General features: G+C 49.9%; 1 protein-coding gene across 2 annotated transcripts in view; it reads left to right on the top strand.

The window, feature by feature from the left end:
- The window catches only part of LOC139273323 (ribosome-binding protein 1-like), a 185,316-nt gene that overhangs the window by 144,278 nt on the left and 19,279 nt on the right, over positions 1-21,759 (top strand). Inside the window, exons 19-21 of one of the 2 annotated variants that reach the window (XM_070890103.1) lie at positions 7,589-7,681; positions 8,009-8,083; positions 10,630-10,728. In XM_070890103.1, the coding sequence (XP_070746204.1) occupies positions 7,589-7,681; positions 8,009-8,083; positions 10,630-10,728 (267 nt within the window). The remainder of the gene's footprint in view (positions 1-7,588; positions 7,682-8,008; positions 8,084-10,629; positions 10,729-21,759) is intronic. The other variant, XM_070890104.1, reaches the window with a different exon arrangement.

Here is a 21,759-nt window from a genome sequence, read left to right as displayed (position 1 = left end):
TAGCATCCTCCTCACAGCTCACACCACCACCCAGCTTAGTGTCATCTGCAAACTTGGAGATATTACACTCAATTCATCATCTAATTCATTGATGTATATTGTAAATAGCTGGGGTCTCAGCACTGAGCCCTGCGGCACCCCACTAGTCACTGCCTGCCATTCTGAAAAGGACCCGTTTATCCAGACTCGCTGCTTCCTGTCTGCCAACCAGTTCTCTATTCACGTCAGTAGATTACCCCCAATACCGTGCGCTTTAATTTTGCACACCAATCTCTTGTGTGGGACCTTGTCAAAAGCCTTTTGAAAATCCAAATACACCACATCCACTGGTTCTCCCTTGTCCACTCTACTTGTTACATCCTCAAAAAATTCTAGAAGATTTGTCAAGCATGATTTCCCTTTCATAAATCCATGCTGACTTGGACCAATCCTGTCACTGCTTTCCAAAGGCGCTGCTATTTCATCTTTAATAATTGATTCCAACATTTTCCCCACTACTGATGTCAGGCTAACCGGTCTATAATTACCCATTTTCTCTCTCCCTCCTTTTTTAAAAAGTGGTGTTACATTAGCTACCCTCCAGTCCATAGGAACTGACCCAGAGTCGATAGACTGTTGGAAAATGATCACCAATGCATCCACTATTTCTAGGGCCACTTCCTTAAGTACTCAGGGATGCAGACTATCAGGCCCTGGGGATTTATCGGCCTTCAATCCCATCAATTTCCATAACACAATTTCCTGACTAATGAGGATTTCCTTCAGTTCCTCCTTCTCGCTAGACCCTCGGTCCCCTAGTATTTCCGGAAGGTTATTTGTATCTTCCTTCGTGAAGACAGAACCAAAGTATTTGTTCAATTGGTCTGCCATTTCTTTGTTCCCCATTATAAATTCACCTGATTCTGACTGCAAGGGACCTACGTTTTGTCTTCACTAATCTTTTTTTCTACACATATCTATAGAAGCTTTTGCAGTCAGTTTTTATGTTCCCAGCAAGCTTCCTCTCATACTCTATTTTCCCCCTCCTAATTAAATCCTTTGCCCTCCTCTGATGAATTCTAAATTTCTCCCAGTCCTCAGGTTTGCTGCTTTTTCTGGCCAATTTATATGCCTCTTCCTTGGATTTAACACTATCCTTAATTTCCTTTGTTAGCCACGGTTGAGCCATCTTCCCCATTTTATTTTACTCCAGACAGGAATGTACAATTGTTGAAGTTCATCCATGTGATTTAGCCATTGCCTATCCACCGCCAACCCTTTAAGTATCATTCGTCAGTCTCTTCTAGCCAGTCCACGTCTCCTACCGTCGAAGTTACCTTTTCTTAAGTTCAGGACCCTAGTCTCTGAATTAACTGTGTCACTCTCCATCTTAATGAAGAATTCTACCATATTATGGTCACTCTTCCCCAAGAGGCCTCGCACAACAAGATTGCTAATTAGTCCTTTCTCATTACACATCACCCAGTCTAGGATGGATAGCCCTCTAGTTGGTTCCTCGACATATTGGTCTAGAAAACCATCCCTAATACACTCCAGGAAATCCTCCTCCACCGTATTGCTACCAGTTTGGTTAGCTCAATCTATATGTAGATTAAAGTCACCCATGATAACTGCTGTACCTTTATCCCTAACTTCTTGTTTGACGCCGTCCCCAACCTCACTACACTACTACTATTTGGTGGTCTGTACATAACTCCCACTAGCGTTTTCTGCCCTTTGGTATTCCGCAGCTCTACCCATACAGATTCCACATCATCCAAGTTAATGTTCTTTCTTACTATTGCATTAATTTCCTCTTTAACCAGCTACGCTACCCCACCTGCTTTTCCTTTCTGTCTATCCTTCCTGAATGTTGAATACCCCTGGATGTTGAGTTCCCAGCCTTGGTCACCCTGGAGACATGTCTCCGTAATCCCAATTATATCATATTCCTTAATAGCTGCCTGCGCAGTTAATTTGTCCACCTTATTACGAATACTCCTCGCATTGAGGCACAGAACCTTCAGGCTTGTCTTTTTAATACACTTTGTCCCTTTAGAATTTTTCTGTAATGTGGCCCTTTTTGATTTTTTGCCTTGGGTTTCTCTGCCCTCCACTTTACCTTTTCTTCTTTCTATCTTTTGCTTCTGCCCCCATTTTACTTGTCTCTTTCTCCCTGCATAGGTTCGCATCCCCCTGCCATGTTAGTTTAACCCCTCCCCAACAGCACTAGCAAACACTCCCCCTAGGACATTGGTTCCGGTCCTGCCCAGGTGCAGACCGTCAGGTTTGTACTGGTCCCACCTCCCCCAGAATCGGTTCCAATGTCCCAGGAATTTAAATCCCTCCCTCCTGCACCACTCTTCAAGCCACGTATTCATCTTAGCTATCCTGCTATTTCTACTCTGACTAGCACGTGGAGCTGGTAGCAATCCTGAGATTACTATCTTTGAGGTCCTGCTTTTTAATTTAACTCCTAGCTCCCTAAATTCAGCTTTTAGGACCTCATCCTGTTTTTTACCTATATCGTTGGTACCTATATGCACCACGACAACCGGTTGTTCACCCTCCCCCTCCAAAATGTCCTGCAGCTGCTCCAAGACATCCTTGACCCTTGCACCAGGGAGGCAACATACCTTCCTGGAGTCTTGATTGCGGCCGCAGAAACGTCTATCTATTCCCCTTACAATAGAATCCCCTACCACTATAGCTCTCCCACTCTTTTTCCTGCCCTTCTGTGCAGCAGAGCCACCCATGGTGCCATGAACTTGACTGCTGCTGCCCTCCCCTGATGAGTCATCCCCCCCCCAACAGCACCCAAGGTGGTGTATCTGTCTTGGAGGGGGATGACCGCAGAGGAATCCTGCACTACCTTCCTTCCACTGCTCTGCCTGATGGTCACCCATCCCCTAGATACCTGAGTAACCTTTACCTGCGGTGTGACCAACTCACTAAACATGCTATTCACGACATCCTCAATATCGCGGATGCTCCAGAGTGAATCCATGCGCAGCTCCAGTGCCGCAATGCGGTCTGTCAGGAGCTGCAGCTGGATACATTTCCTGCACATGTAGTTGTCAGGGACACTGGAAGCATCCCTCACTTCCCACATAGCACAGGAGGAGCATTACACCGGTCTGAGCTCTCCTGCCATGATTTAACCTTTAAATGAATTTAATTTGGCAACAATGCCAAAGGTTTCTTACTGATAAAGGAAAAGAAAAAGAAGAAAAACTACTCACCAATCCACCAGCCTGTCACTTACCCCTTGGCTGTGACGTCATACTTCGATTTCTTTTTACTTAATTTTTGCCTTCTCTCCCTGCTACAGCTGCACTAGCTGGCCTCCTCCTCCGACGCTGCCGCTCCCTCCTCGACTGCTGGGCCTTTTATGGGCCTCCCCTGGACTCCCGCTCCTCCTCCAACGCTGCTGCTCTTGAAGTCCTTCCAGGATGTGGAGTGGGAGGAAATGTAGTCCAGGTAGCTGTGGGAGTCAGTGGGCTTATAGTGGATACTGGTCGAAAGCCTATCTCCGGAAATGGAGACAGAGAAGTCGAGGAAGGGAAGGGACGAGTCGGGGATGGACCATGTGCAGGTGAGGGAAGGGTGGAAAGTGAATTAAATTTTCCAGTTCAGGGCGAGAGCAGGAAACGGCACCGATACAGTCATCAATGTACAGGAAAAAGAGGTGAGGGAGGGGATCCGAGTAGGACTGGAACAAAGAATGTTCCACATATCCCATGAAAAGACAGGCATAGCTAGGACCCATGCGGGTTCCCATAGCAACACCTTTAATTTGGAGGAAATGAGTGGAGTTAAAGGAGAAGTTGTTCAATGTGAGAACAAGTTCAGCCAGGGGGAGGAGGGTGATGGGGGATGGGGACTGGTTGGGCCTCTGCTCGAGGAAGAAGCGGAGCGCCCTCAGGCCATCCTGGTGGGGGATGGAAGTGTAGAGGGATTGGACATCCGTGGTGAAAAGGAGACGATTGGGGCCAGGAGACTGGAAACTGTTAAAGTGACGGAGGACATCGGAGGAGTCGTGGATATAGGTGGGAAGAGACAGGACAAGGGGGAAAAAAATAGTCGAGATAGAAAAAAATCAGTTCCATGGGTCAAGAACAGGCTGAACGTTGGGACTACCGGGGCAGTCCTGTTTGTGGATCTTGGGAAGGAGGTAGAAGTGGGCTGTGCGGGGTTGGGGAACTATGAGGTTGGTGGCTGTGGAGGGAAGATCTCCAGAGGAGATGAGGTCAGTGACCTCTGGGAAATGATGGCTTTATGTTCGGTAGTGGGATCATGATCCAGGGGGAGGTCGGAGGAGGTGTCAGAGAGTTGCCGATCAGCCTCTGCAAGGTAGAGGCCAGTTCACCAAACAACAACAGCACCACCCTTGTCAGCGGGTTTGATGACAATATTGGGGTTGGCTCTGAGCGAGCGGAGTGCTGCAAGTTCAGAGGGAGGTAGATTGGAGTGAGTGAGGGGAGCAGAGAAATTGAGCTGGCTGATGTCCCGTCAGCAGTTGATTACGGTTTTTCTAACTCCTGGCATTACCATTTGAATTTGGGCCACCATCCCTTTTGTCTCTCTAATCTCTCCTGTCATCCCCCCTATCACAGACCTTCCCTTTTGTTATTTCTTCCCCTCCCCCTTTCAGTGCAGGTTAAGAATCTGTTCTTTCCCAACACTCCAGTTCTGACGAAGGGTCATCGACCCGAAACGTTAACTCTTGCTTCCTCTCCACAGATGCTGCCTGACCCGCTGAGATTTCCAGCATTTACAGTAGTTAATCAATTATTAAGTCGGGGGTAAGAATTTAAGGGAGCCACAGGTTATCTGATGGGATGATCAGTGATTATGGGTTTGATGCCCTGCCCATCCGTCACACACACCAGTCCCCGTTTCTGCCTTCCGCTTTGGAATCGACCAACTCTTGCAGAGGTGTGGTTCAGAGTGCCAGCAGCCCTGCAGTACCTTGCCCAGCAGATACGTCTTCCTTTGTGACTCTCAGCAGGCTATTCAGCCACAGGGGGCTCACAGTTCCTTTCTCCCCACTCCGCCCTGTGGTGAGCCCGACTGCAGCCTTGCCAGCACTGCAGAGACCAGCGAACGGGAGTCATACCTGGGACCGCCCACCCAATCAGCAACTCATATCCAGAGCCAGGCCCTCAAACAACAACAAAAACAAAACATGCATTTATATAGCGCCTTTAATGTGGTGAAATGTCTCAAGGAGCATCAGGGGAAGCTGCGTCAGGTTATGCTCCTTACGTCACTTTTGTCCACTCGTGAGTGAAGCTCGTTTCCAAACTCCAAAAACAGCCCCCGCCCCACCACTGCAGTTATTAGTTGTTCATATTTTTCCTTTTTTTGTCCTTTGAAGGTTATAATGGGGACTAACAAAATTGGTTGAGGCAAACCATTCATTCTAGTGAAGACTCTAAATTGCCCTTTTGCGCTGAGCCAGTTAGCGATGCCGGCTGGCGCTAATGGAGCGCTAACGGGTTAGCGCGCGGGCGCGGCGACCACATTGACCCACGCGGAATTGCCCCCTGAGGCTCCGCGCGGCGAAAAGTGGTTTGCGCCGAGCCCCGCGATTAGCTCACTGGCACGGCGATTACGTCATCGCCCTACACCGGCCCCTTTGCGCCCCTCGGGGGGGGAAATTGCCCCGCAGGAGGCGAGGTCGGTGAGGGGCGATGCCATTGACAGCTTCTCAGCGCCCTGGCCACCCTTAAAGGGGAGGTGGTAGCGCGCCAGCCGCCATCTTTTTTCTGTCGGCCGACTTTTCAGTCGGGCCAGCAATTGCGGCCGCTGGTGCGACCGGGCCAACATGCAGACCGGCAACCCCCCTCTTGGCAGCTGGCCCGGCTGACACCCTCCCTGGGGGAGGGATGTTGTGGGTCGTCGGCATGACGATCTGATGTGCTGTGCACAGCACTGAGGGTTACGCCCCGCGAGCGCTCCGGTTAGCGCAACAACAGGTTTTTTTGCTCAACGAGCCCAAGTCCGCGCATCCCGCGCCAGCGCTAAAAAGAACACCTAATCCGAATGATGCGCTCCAAAAGCAGCGCGCGCCAAATTCGGCCCCTAGAAATCTAGAACTTAGAAATCCAATAGGGAATTCAGAAGAAATTTCTTCATTGAAAGAGTGGTGAGAATGTGGAACTCGCTGCCACAGGGAGTGGTTGAAGCTCACAGTATCGATGCATTTAAGGGGCAGCTCGACAAGCAAACGAGGGAGAAGCGAATAGAGGGTTATGCTGATAGAGTTAGATGAGGAAAGACGGGAGGAGGCTCGAGTGGAGCATAAACGCCGGCATGGACCGGTTGGGCTGAATGGCTGGTTTCTGTGCCGTATATCCCGTGTAAATGCAGGAAGCACAAGGTTTTTAAAAATTGAGAATTAGAAGTGAGAAGAAAAGACGGCTAAAAACCGTTGACCAAGGGCTGATAGAATTCTGCCCAAGATAGAATTCCCTTGATAGAAGTGTAGGATAAGAAATAAATAACTTGCATTTATGTAGTGCCTTTCATGACCTCGAGGCGTTTCAAAGCACTTTACAGCCAATGAAGTACAGTCACTATTGTAAAGTGGGAAACGTAGTAGCCAATCTGCGCACAAGCAGCAAAGTAATAATGACCAGATAATAGTTTTTTTTACTTATACTGGTTGAGGGATAAGTTTTGGCCAGGACACTGCGGGGGTGGGGGGGGGGGGGCGGGCAGGGGGGACTCCTTTGCTCTTCTAAATAGTGCTGTGGGATCTTTAATATCCACCCAAGAGACAGATATCTCATCGATGGCACCTCCGACAGTGCCGCGCTCCCTCACTGCAGCACTGGAATGTCAGCCTGGGTTTTTGTGCTCAAGTCTCTGGAGTGGGACTGGAACCCACAACCTTCTGACCCAGAGGCAAGAGTGCTACCCACTGAGCCACAGCTGGCACTCAATAAGTTACGAGAGGAGGTCACTGAAACCTAGGGATTAAAACAAACAGTACTAATGGGTTCAAAAACCAATGGGGGAGGAATTTAACTCATGGCCATCAGTTTTGCGCCTGAAAAACCTGTAGCCCGAAGTTGAAGGGGTTGGGGGGGGCGAGGGAGGGGCACCTCGTCCACCTCATTGACGCCCAAGGCCCACCTGATTCCACACTTGGAATCTGTCAGGCCCCAGCTGGCGAGCTGCGTTGGTGAGGCCCATTGGGCGTCCGCAGTTCTCCACTTCCGTTTGAAGGAGGTCTGAAGCCGAATTTGGCTCAAGCCTCTGGCCAGCAAGGGCCTTGGGGGCGGAGCAATTGCTCCACCAACTTACCGAGCATTTGGGGCACAGGTTGGATTTCCCCTCCCCAATATAGATGTGTTTCGGGAGAGCAAAGGGATATGGTCAGAAGCCAGGTGGCTAGAACTGATCTGTGGTGGGCTGGTTGGGCCTAATGGCCCTTTTCTTGTTCCTAAAAACAACCCCTTAGGTCTTCGGCTTCTGCTTGTGTTTGATGCTTCTTTGCAGCTGATTGAAAACTCTGGTGCGTTTTGGTTCTGGGCTGCTGGGGCGGTGTGCTTTGTTCAGTGGGTGCATTACAAGTGAGCTTTGCTGCTCCCTATTCCAGGTCAGGCAGCAGCTGTGTGAGATGGAGGTCCACATGCGGGATGGAGAGTCGGTTGAGTCATTGACTGAGCAAGTTGAGCAGGAGCCTGCCAAGGTTAGGGTGATGAGATGCTTGTGCATGGCTGGGGAGAGCACGCGTGTCTATAATGTTGGCCACTAACACCTTACGCCTCTTTAACCTCACCGTGTCGTGCGTAGCCATACACTGTCCCTGCGAGGCCAACATTTTAACCCTCTGTGTCCATGTGTCTTAACCTCTGCCTGCGCAGCATCTCCCCTACTGAAAATAACCACATTCATCGCCTAAACTTCAGCCATTTATTCCATCTCCAACTTTCCATCTCTTCGTTGACTACCTATCATTCAGCACCTGCGGACTGTGCAGCAAATAAGTCCACTGACTTCTGTGTTTCTTGTGCAGCTTAAAACCCAGCTGGAAGAAACCGTGATCAGTGAGCAGGCACAGAGACAGAAGCTGGCTGAAGAATTTGAAAAGGTGCAGTTTTTTTTTAAACGAAATGCTGACTTTTCTGTTATTATGTTATTTCTCTTCTGGTAATGTATTCCCTGTCATTGGCCTACGTGGGGCTTGACACTTCTGCTGCTGGGTAGGGGGGATAGCCTTCTCTGGGACCTCCGACAGTTCTCCCCTATCCGGTCAGCAAAGGGTTCTCAGAACATCTTGACTCGCCCCTGCTTCCTACCTTCGTCACAAAGGGACATCATAGCCTCTACTTGACCGGACTTGGATCAGGAGATCATTGAAGCTGGCATCAAACTTAATGTTCAACCTTCACATTGTGGGCTAGTTCTGTAGTGCTCAGAAGACCTATTTTGTTGCAGACTATTTCAGAAGAATCGGTCAGCCCTTCCCTTGGGACAGTAAAATGGTTGCCTGTAAGGGTTATTGACGTATTACCCAATTTTCAAGCATCACTCTAGTTAGCGTGTGTTGTCAATGGAGAAAGTCAACATCAATTTGCATTTATATAGCGCCTTTAATGTAGTAAAACGTCCCAAGGTGCTTCACAGGAGCATTATCAAAACAAAAATTCACATTGAGCCCAAGAGGGAGACATTAGGACGAGTGACCAAAAACTTGGTCATTGCAACCAAATTAGATAACATCCTCACCCAACAATCCCACACCAGCACTGCCCAGCACGAGTTACTCGATAGCAGTCTGCACATGCTGCTCTGTCAACAGATCAACTAACTCTGAGTCAACCTGGTGCTAATAGACCCAAAATTCCACATGGACATTTTTGGCACAGTTGAAGAGGTACGTCCGATGTTTTAGTGGCCCAACTGTGCCAAAAGAAAGTTACAAGTTTCGCCGGCATAGCACTTAAATTTTGGTGTGGTGCAGATTGTCCTTAAGCTCTGTGGGTGGAGCTTAAGTTCTGCACCGAAAAACTGAGGTTGCAGGATAACAAGGGCGCTCTGAACGGCTGAGGAACAGCAAATCCCCTTTGTAAATAGATCATTAAGTGAGCCTTTTTCACCTCTGCAGTGCCGGTGCCGCTGCAATCCCAGGCTGAAGGGCCCCCCGCCCCTCCCACCACCACCGGCCGCTGCAATCCCAGGCTGAAGGGCCCCCCGCCCCTCCCACCACCACCGGCCGCTCCAATCCCAGGCCGAAAGGCCCCCCCCACCCCACCTTCCCCCCCACCCCCACCGGCCCGCTCCAATCCCAGGCCGAAAGGCCCCCCCCACTCCACCTTACCCCCCACCCCCAGCCCGCTGCAATCCCAGGCTGAAGGGTCCCACGCCCCCCCCCGACCCCGACCAGCCCGCTCCAATCCCGGGCCGAAAGGCCCCCCCCCCCCCACCGGCCCGCTCCAATCCCGGGCCGAAAGGCCCCCCCCACCGGCCCGCTCCAATCCCGGGCCGAAAGGCCCCCCCCACCGGCCCGCTCCAATCCCGGGCCGAAAGGCCCACCCCCACCGGCCCGCTCCAATCCCGGGCCGAAAGGCCCACCCCCACCGGCCCGCTCCAATCCCGGGCCGAAAGGCCCCCCCCCCCCCCCCCACCGGCCCGCTCCAATCCCGGGCCAAAAGACCCCCCCCACCGGCCCGCTCCAATCCCGGGCCGAAAGGCCCCCCCCACCGGCCCGCTCCAATCCCGGGCCGAAAGGCCCACCCCCACCGGCCCGCTCCAATCCCGGGCCGAAAGGCACCCCCCCCCCCCCCCCCCCACCGGCCCGCTCCAATCCCGGGCCAAAAGACCCCCCCCACCGGCCCGCTCCAATCCCGGGCCGAAAGGCCCCCCCCACCGGCCCGCTCCAATCCCGGGCCGAAAGGCACCCCCCCCCCCCCCCACCGGCCCGCTCCAATCCCGGGCCAAAAGACCCCCCCCACCGGCCCGCTCCAATCCCGGGCCGAAAGGCCCCCCCCCACCGGCCCGCTCCAATCCCGGGCCGAAAGGCCCCCCCCCACCGGCCCGCTCCAATCCCGGGCCGAAAGGCCCACCCCACCGGCCCGCTCCAATCCCGGGCCGAAAGGCCCCCCCCACCGGCCCGCTCCAATCCCGGGCCGAAAGGCCCACCCCCACCAGCCCGCTGCAATCCCAGGCTGAAGGGCCCCACGCCCCACCCCCCACCGGCCCGCTCCAATCCCGGGCCGAAAGGCACCCCCACTGGCCCGCTCCAATCCCGGGCCGAAAGGCCCCCCCCACCAGCCCGCTCCAATCCCGGGCCGAAAGGCCCCCCCCACCGGCCCGCTCCAATCTCGGGCCGAAAGGCCCCCCACTTTACCCCCCCCTCCCTTCCACCACCAGCCCGCTGCAATCCCAGGCTGAAGGGCCCCACGCCCCCCCCCACCGGCCCACTCCTATCCCGGGCCGAAAGGCCCCTGCACCAGCCCGCTGCCATTCGTGTTAATGTTGTCTAACCCCTGAACCATACTTATCCCCCTGATGTGGGGCAGGTGAGTTTCTGCGTCATGTATTATGTAACGTGCAGTTATATTTAGCTGTAACTTATTTGCTGCAGACCTTGTATCAGTGGTTTCTAATCAGTGCCTGTACACATCTTTATATTAGGCCCAGAGATCGGCATTAAACCTGCAGGAAGAACTGGAGAAGTTGAGGGCAGCTGGAGACAGTGTCTCCTCTGATGGAGAGGACATCGTTCAACTAAAGGTAGTCTTGATGCATTTTGTAGTTACTGCGCTACATGTGTGCTCTCTACTGTATCTTATTTTCCCCACTCTAAGGCCCCAAGTTTCCACACGCTACAAAACGGGCGCCCCTCCGAGCTGGGTGCCCGTTTTTCGCGCCAAAAACGGCGCCTGAAAAAACCGCGCGATTCTGGAGCGCCCTGTAGCTCCATGTCTGCTTGGCGCGGTGCCCAGGGGGGCGGAGCCTACCACTCGCGCCGATTTTGTAAGTGGGAGGGGGCGGGTACCATTTAAATTAGTTTTTTTCGTGCCGGCAACCCTGCGCGTGCGCGTTGGAGCGTTCGCGCACGCGCAGTGCGAAGGAAACATTGGCACTCGGCCATTTTTGTAGTTCTTTGTAGCTGTTTAATTTTTGAACATTTTTTAATAAAAGCACATTGCCCTTCTATGATCAGCACTGAGGCTTCTTGCAGCAGTGAGAAGGCTGCAGGAAGCCTCAGAAGTTGAGGCAGCCGTTTCCCGACGGCCTCTTCCCCTCCCCCCCCCTTGCCATCGGGAATGGCTGCTCAACTTCTGAGGCTTCCTGCAGCCTTCTCACTGCCTCCTTCCCCCCCCCCGCCCGCCGTCGGGAACGGCTGCCTCCTCCCTCCCTCCCGTTCGCGGGAACGACGCCACAACGCTGAGTTGACTGTAAGGCTTCCACCTCAAGTGGAAGGCTGCTTGCTGCCTGCTTACTGCCCCTCCCTCCCGTTCGTGGGAACGACGCCACACCGCTGAGCTGACTGAAGCACTTTCACACAGGTAGGAAGATGGTTTATTTAATCTTTTCTTTGCTTTATAAATGTTTATTCAGGTTGGATTTATTTGTATAATATTTGTATAAGTATAAATAAGGATTTATTGTAGAATTTAATGACTTCCCTTCCCCCCCCTCCCCCCTTCCCCCACCTCGTTCTGGACGCCTAATTTGTAACCTGCGCCTGATGTTTTAATGTGCAGACAAGGTTTTTTCAGTTCCACAAAAATCTTCACTTGCTCCATTCTAAGTTAGTTTGGAGTACGTTTTCACTGTGGAAACTTTGAAATCAGACGTCAGTGGCCAGACACGCCCCCTTTTGAAGAAAAAATTCTGTTCCAAAGTGAAACTGTTCTAACTGACTAGAACTGCAGAAAAAAAAATGTGGAGAATTGCGATTTCTAAGATAGTCCGTTCTCCACCAGTTGCTCCTAAAAATCAGGCGCAAATCATGTGGAAACTTGGGCCCCATGAGTCACTTACCAATTCTACCCATGGTATGACATATACTGAATAAATTACCTGTTACTCAAAGATTGGTCATCTCACGACTTTGAGACTGTTTAACCTCTCTTACTCTTCAGGTCATTCATGGCCCAATATTGCTTTCTTTTTATTTTGTTTGCTTCACACGCTTTAATACCATTTCACCCTTCTCCTGAAGGCCCTAACATGTGACTATTGGTCCAAGTGGCTACTATTCATTTGTTGAGGCTGTTTGGTCATGGGGTGTATCACATGCCCAATCAGATCTGAACATCCATACTCATGAGCTTTTCAGCAAGGGTCACTGGATAGCCATCAGGAGCAGGAATCCTGCTGAGTCCCCCATTCCCCACCCTTCCCAGTCCACAGACACTGAAATCAACCAAAGTACTATTGTGGGAGCACCACCATCACAAGGACTCCAGCGGTTCAGAAAAAAGGCCCACCAGCAGCTTCACAGGACAACCAAAAAAAACTGGGTCCAATCAAAGTGCCTCTTAAGCTGTCGGATTATCGTAAAAACCCATCTGGTTTTTAGGATTGCACAGGATTGCTACCAGTGCCACGTGCTAGTCAGAGTAGAAATAGCAGGATAGCTCAGATGAATACGTGGCTTGAGGAATGGTGCAAGGGGGAGGGATTCAAATTCCTGGGGCATTGGAACCGGTTCTGGGGGAGGTGGGACCAGTACAAACCGGACACCTGGGCAGGACTGGAACTGATGTCCTAGGGGTAGTGTTGCTAGTGCTGTTGGGGAGGGATTAAACTAATATGGCAGGGGGATGGGAACCTATGCAGGGAGACAGAGAGAAGTAAAAAGGGGGCAGAATCAAAAGGTAGGAAGGAGAAAAGTAAGAGTGGAGAGCAGAGAAATCAAGGGCAATAATCAAAAAGGGCCAAATTACAGCAAAATGCTAAAAGGACAAAGAGTGCTAAAAAAAACAAGCCCGAAGGCTCTGAGTCTCAATGCGAGGAGCATTCGTAATAAGGTGGATGAATTAATTCACAGATAGTTGTTAACGGATATGATGTAATTGGGATTATGGAGACATGGCTCCAGGGTGACCAAGGTTGGGAACTCAACATCCAGGGGTATTCAATATTCAGGAAGGATAGACAGAAAGGAAAAGGAGGTGGGGTAGCATTACTGGTTAAAGAGAAGATTAACGCAATAGTAAGGAAGGACATTAGCTAGGATGATGTGGAATCTATATGGGTAGAGCTGCGAAACACCAAAGGGCAGAAAGCGTTAGTGGGAGTTGTGTACAGACCACCAAACAGTAGTAGTGAGGTTGGGGATGGCATCAAACAGGAAATTAGGGATCTGTGCAATAAAGGTACAGCAGTTATCATGGGTGACTTTAATCTACATATAGATTAGGCTAACCAAACTCGTAGCAATACTGTGAAGGAGGATTTCCTGGAGTGTATAAGGGATTTCTAGACCAATATGTTGAGGAACCAACTAGAGAGCAGGCCAGCCTAGACTGGGTCTTGTATAATGAGAGAGGATTAATTAGTAATCTTGTCGCGTGAGGCTCTTTGGGGAAGAGTAACCATAATATGGTAGAATTCTTCATTAAGATGGAGAGTGACACAGTTAATTCAGAGACGAGGATCCTGAACTTAAAGAAAGGTAACTTCGATGGTATGAGATGTGAATTGGCTAGGATAGACTGGCGAATGATACTTAAAGGGTTGATGGTAGATAGGCAATGGCAGACATTTAAAGATCACATGGATGAACTACAACAATTATACATCCCTGTCTGGCGTAAAAATAAAACAGGGAAGGTGGCTCAACCATGGCTAACAAGGGAAATTAGGGATAGTGTTAAATCCAAGGAAGAGGCATATAAATTGGCCAGAAAAAGCAGCAAACCTGAGGACTGGGAGAAATTCAGCTGAGGAGGGAAAAAATAGAATATGAGAGGAAGCTTGCTGGGAACATAAAAACTGACTGCAAAAGCTTCGATAGATATGTGAAGAGAAAAAGATTAGTGAAGACTAATGTAGGTCCCTTGCAATCAGAATCAGGTGAATTCATAATGGGGAACAAAGAAATGGCAGACCAACTGAACAAATACTTTGGTTCTGTCTTCACTAAGGAAGACACAAATAACCGCCCGAAAATACTAGGGGACCGAGGGTCTAGCGAGAAGGGGGAACTGAGGAAACTGAGGGAAATCCTTATTAGTCAGGAAATGGTGTTAGGGAAATTGATGGGATTGAAGGCCGATAAATTCCCAGAGCCTGAAAGTCTGCATCCCAGAGTACTTAAGGAAGTGGCCCTAGAAATAGTAGATGCATTGGTGGTCATTTTCCAACATTCCATGGACTCTGGATCAGTTCCTATGGACTGGAGGGTAGCTAATGTAACCCCACTTTTTAAAAAAGGAGGGAGAGAGAGAAAACAGAGAATTACAGACCGGTTAGCCTGACATCAGTAGTGGGGAAAATGCTGGAATCAATTATTAAAGATGTTATAGCAGCGCATTTGGAAAGCAGTGACAGGATCGGTCCAAGTCAGCATGGATTTATGAAAGGGAAATCATGCTTGACAAATCTTCTCGTTTTTTGAGGATGTAACTAGTAGAGTGGACAAGGGAGAACCAGTGGATGTGGCGTATTTGGACTTTCAAAAGGCTTTTGACAAGGTCCCATATAAGAGATTAAGGCACATGGTGTTGGAGGTAATGTATTGACGTGGATTGAGAACTGGTTGTCAGACAGGAAGCAAAGAGTGGGAATAAACGGGTCCTTTTCAGAATGACAGGCAGTGACTAGTGGGGTACCGCAAGGTTTAGTGCTGGGACCCCAGCTATTTACAATATATATTAATGATTTAGACGAAGGAATTGAATGTAATATCTCCAAGTTTGCAGCTGACACTAAGCTGGGTGGCACTGTGAGCTGTGAGGAGGATGCTAAGAGGCTGCAGGGTGACTTGGACAGGTTAGGTGAGTGGGCAAATACATGGCAGGTGCAGTATAATGTGGATCAATGTGAGGTTATCCACTTTGGTGGCAAAAACAGGAAGACAGATTATTACCTGAATGGTGACAGATTAGTAAAAGGGGAGGTGCAACGAGACCTGGGTGTCATGGTACATCAGTCATTGAAAGTAGGCATGCAGGTACAGCAGACAGTTAAGAAAGCAAATGGCATGTTGGTCTTCATAGTGAGAGGAATTGAGTATAGGAGCAGGGAGGTCTTACTGCAGTTGTACAGGGCCTTGGTAAGGCAACACCTTGAGTATTGTGTGCAGTTTTGGTCTCCTAATCTGAGGAAGGACATTCTTGCTATTGAGGGAGTGCAGCGAAGGTTCACCAGACTGATTCCCAGGATGGCAGGACTGACAGATGAAGAAAGATTGGCTCGACTAGGTTTATATTCACTGGAATTTAGAAGAATGAGAGGGGATCTCATAGAAGTATATAAAATTCTGACGGGATTGGACAGGTTAGATGCAGGAAGAATGTTCCCAATGTTGGGGAAGTCCAGAACCTGAGGTCACAGTCTAAGGATAAGGGGTAAGCCATACAGGACCGAGATGAAGAGAAACTTTGTCACCCAGAGAATTGTGAACCTATAGAATTCTCTACCACAGAAAGTTGTTGAATCCAGTTCGTTGGATATATTCAAAAGGGAGTTAGATGGGGCCCTTACGGCTAAAGGAATCAGGGGGTATGGAGAGACAGCAGAAATGGGGTACTGAAGTTGCATGATCAGCCATGATCATATTGAATGGTGGTGTGGGCTCAAAGGGCCGAATGGCCTGAACATAGAAGCATATTTTCTATGTTTCTATGTTCATTCTTGTCCTTTGGGGAATAGAATCATAGAGGAATCCTAGAAATTTACAGCATTGAAGGAGGCCATTTTGGCCCTTCGTGTCTGCGCCGGCCGACAAAGAGCTATCCAGCGTAATCCCACTTTCTAGTTTTGGTCCGTAGTCTTGTAGGTTACGGCACTTCAGGTGCACATCCAAGTACTTTTTAAATGTAGTGAGGGTTTTTGCCTCTACCACCCTTTCAGGCAGTGAGTTCCAGACCCCCACAACCCTCTGCGTGAAGAAACTTCCCCTCAAATCCCCTCTAAACCTTCTACCAGCTATTTTAAATCTATGCCCCCGTTTGTTGATCCCTCTGCTAAGGGAAATAGGTCCTTCCTATCCACTCTATCTGGGCCCCTCATAATTTTATACACCTCAATAAGGTCTTTCCGCTGCCTCCTCTGTTCCAAAGAAAACAACCCCAGCCTATCGAAGCTTTCCTCATGGCTAAAATTCTCCAGTCCAGGCAACATCCTGGTAAAGGGTCCTCAGAAGGACACCTGTCGTCCTTACCCGGTCTGGCCTGTATGTGACTCTAGTTGCAGACCAATGTAGTTAACTCTTAACTGGCTCCTGAAGTGGCTTGGTGATCCTCTCAGTTGAATCCAGCCATTACATGCAGTAGTTCAAGAAGAAGGCCCACCACCACCTTCCCAGGGCATCTAGGGATGGGCAAGAAATGGGCCTTGTCCTTATCCTGAAAATGTATAATAAAATAAAAACTGGGCTAAGTTTAGGACGCTCAGCCTGGTCCAGTAGCACACTGGCCAGTGTAATTACCTACTATGCCCTGGGGGTATCTCTGCAGTGAGCCACTGTGTAGAGATGGTAACTGTGAAACAAAGTACTTAAGTGCTTCATGAAAGATTATCCCACTTGCGCTGGGGCAAGGGACTTCGGCTGGAATTTGGGAGGCTTTTGCCGGGTTGGTGGAGATCTATTCTCTGTGGCTTCTGAAGTCAGAATGGATCGAATTACACTTTGCAAAGTTAATCAGAACTTGGGCTGGCGGTTCCAGTTACATATTCCAGAGAAACTTCAGGGTGTGGCTTATCCTCCAAGGGGACCAATCAACAATCAGGTCATGTGATAATGGAGAGCCAATCAGAGACAATGCGGCCATTTTGATAATACAAATAACTGCACTCAAATAAAAATGCAAGCTTGCTAATTGCGCCATTACGTTTAAGTACAGACGCTGTTACTTGCCGCTTCTCTTCCCCCACCCATGATGTCCCGTGTAACACACGCACCGAGCTTTCTGAGAAATCGGGTGTGGGTGTAAAGGGGGTTGGGAAGAACATGATCCGTCTTCCTTGAGATCCCTCTCTCCCCTCCTATTCCCTCTCCCGCTTCCCTTCTCCTCCAGTCCCTGAGTCCCCTCCCCCTCTCTCTCCCCCACCCCGCCGTGTGTCTCTCCCCCACCCCACCGTGTGTCTCCCTTCCTCCGCCATTTCTCTCATTCCCCCCCCCCCCCCGCCGTGTCTCTCTCTCTCTCTCCCCCCCCCCCCCGCCGTGTCTCTCTCTCTCTCCCCTCCCCCCCCCCCCCCGCCATGTCTCTCTCTCTCTCTCCCCTCCCACCGCCTCTCTCTGCGCCCGTCACTTCTCTCTCCCCGCCACCCACTGCCTTTCTCTTCCCTCGCCCACCGCCTCCCTCTCTCCCCACCTACCCGCTGTCACTCTCTCCCCGCCCGCCTCCTCCCTCTCCCCGCCCGCCACTCTCCCCGCCCGCCTCCTCTCTTTCCGCTCCCACCGCCTCCCTCTCTCCCCACCTACCCGCCGCCTCCCTCTCCCCGCCCGCCTCCTCTCTCTCCCCGCCCGCCTTCTCTCTCCCCGCCCGCCTTCTCTCTCTCCGCCCGCCGCCTCTCTCTCCCCGCTCGCCCCCTCTCTCTCCCCGCCGCCTCTCTCTCCCCGCCCGCCGCCTCTCTCTCCGCTCCCGCCGCCTCCCTCTCCCTGCCACCTCTCTCCCTGCTGTCCGCAGGCTCGGAGGAATAATTGCGGGATCCCACTTCCGGTTCCGGTTTCGGACGGGGGGGCGTGCGGTCAGAGTCCAGAGGATGCAGGCGCAGAAGGACAATAAAAGGATAGTACAAATAGTCATTCTGTTTTTATTTCAGTTTTCCAGCGTCTGCAGTATTTTGCTTTGGTTTTAGTAAATTTACAGCCTTGCAGTTTAGGCTTGGGGCTGATGGTCTGTTTAATCTGACTATTTCAGTCAATGTTTCAGACTTGCACACTTATTCTGGGCAGTTGTGATCAATGGTATGAAGTTGAAAAGTTGACTGTTACTCTCTCTCCACACCTGTTGATTGCTGTGCTCAGTTTGTTTTCTATTGCTGTTTCAGATCTCCAGCCATTGCTGATATTTTTCTCTCTCTATTTGAGCTGAGGGGTTAGGGTTGTTTTATGTCCAATTGGCCGGTTTGAATTGAGCCTTTTGTCGGCTGATTGTAAAGCACCATCCACAGTTAGAGAGCAGCTGTACGTGTCGTATCCCCTGGTTGTACCGGCTGCAGAAGTAGCCGGATGATATGAAGACTGCACCTGAAAACGTGAACAAAAATGCCCTTGTGCGTTGTGTATGGGGCTTTCTCTGTTCCAGCTTTCTTCCCTGCTATCCTGACGCTACTGGCTCGTGCCAAGAGAACAGGCGCATGAGTTCCTGCAGCCCTCCGATATCTTAGTTCAGTGGAATTCTTCAGTGGGTGCTGGCGGAGCTGTTCTGCTAGAGAGAACATCAGAGACAAACCCACTCTTGTTCTTGTGCAACATCTACACAGGTGTTTCCCTGCAGGAGGCCATTCAGGCCCTCGATCCTGTTGTGCCATTCAATGAGCTCATGGCTGACCTGGATCCTAACTCCATCCACCCACCTTGGTCCCAGTATTACTGGGCAGTGATCTTCAGCTTGGCCTCCTACCCATCAGCCTTGCCCAGAAGTGATGGAGTGTGACTGCTGACTCCGTTGATTTGAGCTCATTCAGAACAGACTAATTATCAACCATGGAACCTCCCTGGGTTCTATGGTTCACCACAACAGGAAGTCAGCCATCCTCTGAGCTGTCTGGGCAGCAAGTTTACACAGGCGTTTTTCTTTTAATTTAGATTTGTTTGTTTCTCCGTAGTTAAGGTTTCACATTTACACAATATTGAACATTGATCCTCTTTACACGTAGCATCATCATCTTCATCATAGGCAGTCCCTCGGAATTGAGGAAGACTTGCTTCCACTCTAAAAATGAGTCCTTAGGTGGCTGAGCAGTCCAATACGAGAGCCACAGTCCCTGTCACAGGTGGGGCAGATAGTCATTGAGGGAAGGGGTGGGTGGGACTGGTTTGCCGCACGATCCTTCCGCTGCCTGCGCTTGGTTTCTGCATGCTCTCAGCGATGAGACTCGAGGTGCTCAGTGCCCTCCCGGATGCACTTCCTCCACTTAGGGCGGTCTTTGGCCAGGGACTCCCAGGTGTCAGTGGGGATGTTGCACTTTATCAGGGAGGCTTTGAGGGTGTCCTTGTAACGTTAGCTCTGCCCACCTTTGGCTCGTTTGCCGTGAAGGAGTTCCGAGTAGAGTGCTTGCTTTGGGAGTCTTGTGTCTGGCATGCGAACAATGTGATCAGCAGAGCTGATCACGTAGCAACAAGTTTGATAGTAACTAGTTTAAAAAAAGAACAACTTGAAATTAGACCCTTGAAAAGACTAGTGTAGTGACTAGTTGACTGATGCCAGAGGAAGCTTTATTTACTGTTTAGTCAGAAAGACCATGACATTTATCAGTGAATCTTCAGGTTTATCGATGCAAAATAGCTGCTTGTCTTTACATGGGACTGACAAATGCAAACTAGTTACTAAATTACCCGCCAGAATACGTTAGTGGCACACCTTAGTCATTACATCATTTGTCTTTGTTTACACCCCAGATAATGGGAGACCACATAACAGTGTCATCTGTGGCATAGTGGGTAGCATCCTTGCCTCTGAGTCAGAAAGTTGTAGGTTCAAGAACCACTCCAGGCTGACACTCCACTGCAATACTGAGGAGGTGCTGCACTGTCGGAGGTGCCGTCTTTTGGATGAGACGTTAAACCAAGGCCCTGTCTGCTCTTTCAGATGGACGTAAAAGATCCCATGGCAATATTTCGAAGAAGAGCAGGAGAGTTATCCCCGGTGTCCTGGCCAATATTTAATCCCTCAGTTAACAGATTATCTGGTCATTATCACGTTGCTGTTTGTGGGAGCTTGCTGTGCACAAATGGGTTACCGCATTTCCCACATTACAACAGAGACCCCAAAAGTACTTCATCGTCCGGTGGTCATGAAAGGCACTATATAAATGCAAGTCTTTCTGATATAACTAGTTGTTTCTGCAGTGTTTCACTGTTGAAGATGGCAGCGAATTGAAAAGACTGGGTGGCCATTTTGTTCCTAGAATCCTAGAAGGAAGAGGAGACCATTTGGTCTGTTGTTCCTGGTGCTGATTCTTGTTGAAGAGCTATCTATTTCTAAACCCATTGGCTACTACCCTTCTATATTCTTTCTTTTCAAATATTCATCTAATTCTTTTTAAAATGAGACTGGCCCTCAATTTCTTCAGCGGAAATAACGACCTCAACCTGTAACTTCGGCGGGAGATTGGTAGAGCCCCGAACAATCGTTGTAATCGGACTGGGGCAAACACCATGGCAACTCAGGCCCATTGTCTGTCCCAATAGCCACTTGTGAGAAAGTAGTCCATGTTTTCAGAGTGCTCTGTGTAAAAAAAAATCAGTCTTCAAACTCCCCTGTCCAGTTGATGCGCCTGAAAACGCCTAATGTTCCTGATTCACCTTTTACTGTTTACCCTCTCAAAACCTTTCCTAATTTAAGATTGCCTCCTCAACCAATATTACAATCCATTCTTCGTAATCATTATTATTTTTTCCTGGTGACATTCTAGTCAATATTTGCTGTACTAGTTCCATGGTGCTTTTATCCTTCCTATGGCAGGCAGTGACTAGTGGGGTACCGCAGTGTTCAGTGCTGGGACCCCAGCTATTTACAATATACATTAATGATTTGGACGACGGAATTGAATGTAATATCTCCAAGTTTGCAGATGACACTAAGCTGGGTGGCAGTGTGAGTTGTGAGGAGGATGCTAAGAGGCTGCAGGGTGACTTGGACAGGTTAGGTGAGTGGGCAAATGCATGGCAGATGCAGTATAATGTGGATAAGTGTGAGGTTATCCACTTTGGTGGATTATTATCTGAATGATGACATATTGGGGGTAATGTATTGGCCTGGATAGAGAACTGGTTGGCAGACAGGAAGCAGATAGTGGGAATATCGGGTCATTTTCAGAATGGTAGGCAGTGACTAGTGGGGCACCGCTGGGACCCCACTAGTCAGTGCTGGGACCCCAGCTATTTACAATGTATATTAATGATTTAGATGAAGGAATTGAATGTAATATCTCCAAGTTTGCAGATGACACTAAGCTGGGTGGCAGTGTGAGCTGTGAGGAGGATGCTAAGAGGCTGCATGTGCAGGGTGACTTGGACAGGTTAGGTGAATGGCCAAATGCATGGCAGATGCAGTATAATGTAGATAAATGTGAGGTTATCCACTTTGGTGGCAAAAACAGGAAGGCAGAATATTATCTGAATGGTGACAGATTAGGAAAAGGGGAGGTGCAATGAGAACTGGGTGTCATGGTACATCAGTTGAAAGTAGGCCTGCAGGTACAGCAGGCGGTGAAGGCGGCAAATGGCATGTTGGCCTTCATAGCGAGAGGATTTGAGTATAGGAGCAGGGAGGCCTTACTGCAATTGTACAGGGCCTAGGTGAGGCCACACCTTAAATATTGTGTACAGTTTTGGCCTCCTAATCTGAGGAAGGACATTCTTGCTATTGAAGGAGTGCAGCGAAGATTCACCAGAATGATTCCCGGGATGGCAGG

Source organism: Pristiophorus japonicus, chromosome 9 (assembly GCF_044704955.1).
Source record: "Pristiophorus japonicus isolate sPriJap1 chromosome 9, sPriJap1.hap1, whole genome shotgun sequence".
NCBI classification, from domain to species: Eukaryota; Metazoa; Chordata; class Chondrichthyes; family Pristiophoridae; genus Pristiophorus; species Pristiophorus japonicus.
Note: the sequence above shows the minus strand (reverse complement) of the source record. Positions and strands in the feature narration are given on the sequence as shown.